We start from the raw sequence: 7,908 nt of genomic DNA, 5'->3' as shown, positions 1-7,908 counted from the left end.
TGTCTGTCTGTCTGTCTGTCTGTCTGTCTGTCTCTGTCTGTCTGTCGGTGCTTGAAGGTGTTTACTGTGTAGCTCAACTTCCTCCCGGGGGTTGTGGGTCTTTCATTCATGTTCCGGACAGAAAGGTCATCCTCTGAAATGCCACTTCGAAGCACACATACAGGATGTGTTCTGAATGACAACACACACTCCAGGAACAACACAGAACATGTGTGTGTATGTGTGAGTGTATGCGTGTGTATGTATGTGTGTGTGTGTATGTGTGTGTGTGTGTATGTGTGTTTATGTCTATGTGTATGTCTATGTGTGTGTGTGTGTGAGAGATCTATGGAAATTCCCATGTGAGATTTTCCTTGCATGTGAAGCTTCTTTCCCTGAAGCAGAGACAGGACCTTTCAGATGATGTGGGCTTCTTCCCTCCTGCCTCCATCCCTTTACTTTCATTCACATTCACAACACAAATGCAAACACTGTGCACTTCTACAGGAGTTGAGTACTGAGGCCGATCATTCAAAAGGGATTGAATCAATATGTTTGATAATGGAACAAGGGCTCCATATCAGGTGTTTAACAGCCTGGTGATGCATCTGACCAGCCTTGTTGTTCCTGACGACCACACAGGTCCCAACAGCAACACCCCTGTTCCAGCTAAATGCCCCTGTTCCAGCTAAATGCCCCTGTTCCAGCTAAATGCCCCTGTTCCAGCTAAATGCCCCTGTTCCAGCTAAATGCCCCTATTCCAGCTAAATGCCCCTGTTCCATCTAAATGCCCCTGTTCCAGCTAAATGCCCCTGTTCCAGCTAAATGCCCTGTTCCATCTAAATGCCCCTGTTCCATCTAAATGCCCCTGTTCCAGCTAAATGCCCCTGTTCCAGCTAAATGCCCCTGTTCCATCTAAATGCCCCTGTTCCATCTAAATGCCCCTGTTCCATCTAAATGCCCCTGTTCCATCTAAATGCCTCTGTTCCATCTAAATGCAAATCGCAGGCCCCTGAGGGAAGTAGGAAACAGAGTAGCCTTTCAGACTTGTGTCTGCTCACACTCCTGACCACACACACACTCCTGACCACACACACACTCCTGACCACACACACACTCCTGACCACACACTCCTGATCACACACACACTCCTGACCACACACTCCTGATCACACACACACTCCTGACCACACACTCCTGACCACACACTCCTGACCACACACTCCTGATCACACACTCCTGATCACACACACTCCTGACCACACACTCCTGATCACACACTCCTGACCACACACTCCTGATCACACACACTCCTGACCACACACTCCTGACCACACACTCCTGATCACACACTCCTGACCACACACTCCTGATACACACTCCTGACCACACACTCCTGACCACACACTCCTGATCACACACTCCTGACCACACACACACTCCTGACCACACACTCCTGACCACACACTCCTGATCACACACTCCTGATCACACACACTCCTGACCACACACACACTCCTGACCACACACACACTCCTGACCACACACTCCTGATCACACACTCCTGATCACACACTCTCCTGACCACACACTCCTGATCACACACACACTCCTGACCACACACTCCTGATCACACACACACTCCTGATCACACACTCCTGACCACACACACACTCCTGACCACACACTCCTGATCACACACACACTCCTGACCACACACTCCTGATCATACACTTAGTAATGACTCCTCCTAGTAATGACTCCTCTTAGTAATGACTCCTCCTAGTAATGACTCCTCTTAGTAATGACTCCTCCTAGTAATGACTCCTCCTAGTAATAACTCCTCCTAGTAATGACTCCTCCTAGTAATGACTCCTAGTAATGACTCCTCTTAGTAATGACTCCTCTTATTTATGACTCCTCCTAGTAATAACTCCTCCTAGTAATGACTCCTCTTAGTAATAACTCCTCCTAGTAATGACTCCTCTTAGTAATGACTCCTCCTAGTAATGACTCCTCCTAGTAATGACTCCTCTTAGTAATGACTCCTCTTATTTGACTCCTCCTAGTAATAACTCCTCCTAGTAATGACTCCTCTTAGTAATGACTCCTCTTATTTATGACTCCTCCTAGTAATAACTCCTCCTAGTAATGACTCCTCCTAGTAATGACTCCTCTTAGTAATGACTCCTCTTATTTATGACTCCTCCTAGTAATAACTCCTCCTAGTAATGACTCCTCCTATTAATGACTCCTCTTAGTAATGACTCCTCTTCGTAATAACTCCTCCTAGTAATGACTCCTCCTAGTAATGACTCCTCTTCTTAATAACTCTTCCTAGTAATGACTCCTCTTAGTAATGACTCCTCCTAGTAATGACTCCTCTTAGTAATGACTCCTCCTAGTAATAACTCCTCCTAGTAATGACTCCTCTTAGTAATAACTCCTCTTAGTAATGACTCCTCCTAGTAATAACTCCTCTTAGAAATGACTCATCCTAGTAATGTCTCCTCCGAATAATGACTCCTCTTAGTAATGACTCCTCTTACTCGTCCTAGTAATGACTCCTCTTAGTAATGACTCCTCTTACTCGTCCTAGTAATGACTCCTCTTAGTAATGACTCCTCTTACTCGTCCTAGTAATGACTCCTCTTAGTAATGACTCCTCTTACTCGTCCTAGTAATGACTCCTCTTAGTAATGACTCCTCTTACTCGTCCTAGTAATGACTCATCTTAGTAATGACTCCTCTTAGTAATGACTACCCTGACAGTATTTCTTGACCATGTCCTCTTAGGTCTTATAGGTGTTTGAGCTGGGGTGGCAGGTTCAAAGCCAATCAGAAAACAAAGAGTCAGTCACTAAAGCCATGATAGGTTTATACCACACATTTATGGGATGTGCTTTAATAGGTCATTTTGTAAACAAAAACATTGCGTAACAGTAATACAGAACAAACGCGTCTTCTTTCATCCAGACCCCATTAAGCTGCTCAACATACTAAAGACATCTCTGACCACTAAAGACGTTTTTCTGTCATGAGTTTAATGGCGGCACACTAGAGCACGGCGAGACAGCCACACGCCACAGCAGCAGCTAGGGGGGGTCTGAGGGAAATGACATCATAGATTGAGAAACAGGAAACAAGAAATGTATAAAGAAGGAAGTGTTCGAGACATGATTTGCATCCCGTAACCAGAACTAGAGAAGAGCAGCACTGGGAGTCAAAGAGGGAGAGTTGACTCTGAGAGGCTCCCATGTAGCCTACTGTCTGGAACCAGGGTTCACATGCTGGATCACACACTTCCTTCCTCATATGTTCCTTGACAGGAAGCAGGAAGTGTGATTTTGAGAGCCATGATATGAGTGTATGTAGACCAGAATAATAGAATATTGCAGCGTTATCTGCCGAGATAAAGACAAAAGACAAAGAGAAAATTCTATTTGAATGTGAATAGAAGACTTAGATATGGGATACACAAACACAGCACATCTTAAGCAAGACGATTAGATGGATACCATAGCCTCTAATATGTTCACCTACAACAGCAGCCATGGAAAGATGGCATTGGCAACTGTACCTATCTGTTCTTCATCATTATATTTGACCTACCATGTATCTGCTTTCGTAGGGTTCATAATCTGATCTTTCATAAGGTTTCTAACCTGCTTTTTCATAACGTTTATAATCTGATCTTTGGACTCTCTTGGTCAACTGAACCAGTAGTTGAACATTATAATATTGTAGTCAAATATGGCTACTGTAAGCATACAGAATTCTGTATGAATCAAAACATGTGGAGAAGAAGTCTCTTTACTAGTAATCTCTACATGGCTTCAATAATAGTGTAACAGAATTTCCACTGGTCTTTTCAGCGCATATTCATCACCTGTTGTATTTCAGCGTTTATAGATTTGTGAAGACAGAGATCTGAGGTGTTCGTCTCCACTCTGTCTTTCATCGTTGGTTCTGCTGCCGATCAATATTGATTACCATGTGACATTGATCTGCTGACCTACCTAGCACCCACAACCACGTGACCATGAGACACACAGGACCTGTGAGAACAGCATGATTGTACGTTTGAGAACATGTATGGGATTCCACACAATAAGGCATTGCTTTAATCAAAGAAAAGAACAAAAACAAAAAACATCTTGACAAAGGATTCACAGTTTTAATCCTTGCTTAGCTACGGTGACCATGACAACAGCGTTCTCTTTGTTGGTTGTGTTCAGTTACAGTTGCGACAAATGGGTGTAACCGTGGTAACCACATCGAATGCAAAAAAAAGCTTTGTCCTGGACATTGAGAGAGAACAGAGTGATTGATGTGGAGGAATGGTGCCGGTGGTCTCCCCCTGGGGCCAGAGACAGCATGGCTGGAGCTTGTCCCAAAGGACGAGAGGACGCAAGGAAACATGAACACTGTAAATAAAGTTAATTGAAAAGAGTATTATATTACATGTTGGTGGTCAGTGCTCACTGCCCAAAGCTGCCCACTGCCAGTGGAATCGTGTTGATTCTGCCTTAGGCACACATACTCATCCTACCAGCACACACACACACACACACACACACACACACACACACACACACACACACACACACACACACGTTAGTTTACAAATGACTAATCTGAAATCACGGTCATTTAAATTGTGAATCCAACAACAAATTATGGGTGGAAAAAAAGAAAAGAAATTCAACTACCCATAATTCCAGAAGGCCAACTCTTAAAATGCTGCTAATATAGCTTATTTACACTCCTCCAAGCAAGGGAAACCACCTCTGCTTTCACTACGAAGCTGATATGTTCTGGCCTTTTACCCAAAAGAGAAGAGCAAATAAATAGAACCAAAGGAAAACAAGTGATTCATTAATTGTGCTTTTTAACCCACAGATCCACTTCATCATCGAAATGGAACAACATTTTGGAGAGACCCCTCTAGAAGTGCAGACACCAGTTCGCTTTTAAAGTTCAATAGGAATCCCTAAAGCTATAACAAGGACTAAAAATACAAATAGTAAATATATTTATATGTATTTATAAACCTGATCCAGTTCCTTCCCAGTTCCGCACATTCTTTAGTTTAGTTTTTAAAAAATATGAAAGTCTTCACATCGCTTGCGGCCTCTGACTCGACTTGTTCCCCCCGGGTCAACGTGCGAAGCCCTTGAGATGCTTTAGGAGAAGAACGATAGTCTCTGCGTTGGTTCAATCTAGTGTTGATGAACCAGATCTGAAGGTCAGAGACAGAGAGAGAGAAAGAAAGAAAGAAAGAAAGAAAGAAAGAAAGGGAGAGATAAGAGGAGAGAAAGAGAGAGATGAGGAGAGAGAGAGCGAGGTGTATCCAGATGTGGAGAGCGTTGCTGGAGGAGAACAGGGAGAGGGTTCTAGGGAGAGGGTTTTATGGAGAGGGTTCTAGGGAGAGGGTTCTATGGAGAGGGTTCTATGGAGAGGGTTCTATGGAAAGGGGTTCTAGGGAGAGGGTTCTAGGTCGCTCTAGGTAGTTGGTTAGTTCATGTAGAACGCCCTCAAAAGGCCAACACGCTGCTGATTCTCAGTCTCTGATTGGTTCACTTCTGCCGTGTCAGCGCTTGTCTGGTGACAGTGGTTTCCCCGGGCCTTCCCTGCCCTGCTCTGCCCTGCCATACCACACCATACCACCAAACCATACTACCATACCATACCATACCATACCATACCACACCACACTACCATACCATACCACCATACCATACCACCATACCATACTACCATACCATACTACCATACCATACCACACCACACCATACTACCATACCACACCACACCATACTACCATACCACACCACACCATACTACCATACCACACCACACCATACCACACCATACTACCATACCGTACTACCATACCATACCACACCACACCATACTACCATATCATACCACACCATACTACCATACCATACCACCATACCATACCACCATACCATACCACACCACACCATACTACCATACCACACCATACTACCATACCATACCATACTACCATACCACACCATACTACCATACCATACCACACCACACCATACTACCATACCACACCATACTACCATACCATACCACACCACACCATACTACCATACCATACCACACCACACCATACCACACCATACTACCATACCATACCACACCACACCATACCACACCATACTACCATACCACACCATACTACCATACCACACCATACTGTACTACCATACCACACCACGCCAACATACCATACCATACCACACCATACCACACTATACCACCCACACCAACACACCAGCCCCGCCCCGTCCTGCCATACCACGCCCCCATGCCCTCCCCAGGTTTTCATTGGTCCATTAGACCGTGACCTCGTTCTTGCTGGCCGTGCGGTACTGGTTGTGATGGTGGCCAGGGATGTACTGCAGGTGGTCCACGGTGTGAGTCCGGCGGGATGCGAAGGCCTGGCGCTTGTTGGTGCTCTGGTTGACCGTCAGAGTGTTGGCGTAGGGCTCGCCAGCGCCCCCTGAGGCACTGTGGTGCGAGTGCATCTTCTGCATCTTGGCGTAGCGGTCCATGACGGGCGTGGTGGGCATGAGCATGTCGGCGTGGGACATCGCCCGCGCCATGGCCTTCTCACGGAAGTTGGAGCGGCGCAGCGACAGCATCTTGTCTGGGGACAGCAGGGGGTCCTGGGAGCGCAGCCGGTCGGCGGAGAGCAGCTGCTCCTCGGACAGCATGCGGGAGCTGCCGTAGTGGGTGGCGCCCCCGGGGCCGGCCGGGTACGAGGAGAGGCCATAGCCGCGGTGGGCGGGGGGCGGTGGGGCGCGCTCGGGGGACAGGACGTGGTCCTGGGACATGGCCCTCTGGACCCGCCGGGGCCGCTGGCGCTGGGGCTCCGAGTTCAGCTTCACCAGGTGAGTGGGCCCCCTGCTGGTCAGGTCGGGCAGCGGGAGGTGGCTTCGCTTTCTCATGTAGTACTCATCCATGTCCTTGTCACCTGAGGGGGGGGGGGGGGAGGGGGGAGGGGAGGCAGGAAAGGAAAGGAGAGTAGAGAGAGTGTAAGTAGGAGAGAGAGAGTAGAAGAGAGAGAGGGTAGAAGAGAGAGAGAGAGAGGGAGAGTGAGTAGAAGAGAGAGAGAGTAGAAGAGAGAGAGAGAGTAGAAGAGAGAGAGAGGGAGTGTGGGTAGAAGAGAGAGAGGGAGAGTGAGTAGAAGAGAGAAGGAGAGGGAGTAGAAGAGAGAGAGAGTGAGTGGAAGAGAGAGAGAGAGAGGGAGAGTGAGTAGAAGAGAGAGAGAGAGGGAGAGTGAGTAGAAGAGAGAGAGAGTAGAAGAGAGAGAGAGGGAGAGTGGGTAGAAGAGAGAAGGAGAGGGAGTAGAAGAGAGAGTGAGTAGAAGAGAGAGAGAGGGAGAGAGAGTAGAAGAGAGAGAGAGAGGGAGAGAGAGTAGAAGAGAGAGAGAGAGGGAGAGTGAGTAGAAGAGAGAGGGAGAGTGAGTAGAAGAGAGAGAGTGAGTAGAAGAGAGAGAGAGAGTGAGTAGAATAGAGAGAGTAGAAGAGAAAGAGTCAGTAGAAGAGAGAGAGAGTGAGTAGAAGAGAGAGAGGGAGAGTGAGTAGAAGAGAGAGAGAGAGAGTGAGTAGAAGAGAGAGAGAGGGAGAGTGAGTAGAAAAGAGAGAGTGAGTAGAAGAGAGAGAGAGCGAGTTGAAGAGAGAGAGAGAGAGTAGAAGATAGAGAGAGAGGGAGAGTGAGTAGAAGAGAGAGAGAGAGGGAGAGTGAGTAGAAGAGAGAGAGAGAGAGAGTCAGTAGAAGAGAGAGAGGGAGAGTGAGTAGAAGAGAGAGAGTGAGTAGAAGAGAGAGAGAGTGAGTAGAAGAGAGAGAGAGAGAGAGAGAGAGAGAGTGAGTAGAAGAGAAAGAGAG

General features: G+C 46.9%; 1 protein-coding gene across 1 annotated transcript; it reads right to left on the bottom strand.

The window, feature by feature from the left end:
- Positions 1-6,353: 6,353 nt before the first annotated feature.
- LOC311328457 (protein shisa-6-like) lies at positions 6,354-6,994 on the bottom strand (the record flags this gene model as incomplete). Its single annotated transcript, XM_084462424.1, has 1 exon — positions 6,354-6,994. A coding segment is annotated over one exon (641 nt), but the record flags the coding sequence as incomplete, so codon positions are not given.
- Positions 6,995-7,908: the final 914 nt, after the last annotated feature.

This window comes from Borostomias antarcticus (genome assembly GCF_949987555.1).
Source record: "Borostomias antarcticus genome assembly, contig: scaffold_1235, whole genome shotgun sequence".
Lineage (NCBI taxonomy): Eukaryota > Metazoa > Chordata > Actinopteri > Stomiiformes > Stomiidae > Borostomias > Borostomias antarcticus.
The sequence above is the reverse complement of the archived record's forward strand: the minus strand, read 5'-3'. Positions and strand labels throughout refer to the sequence as shown.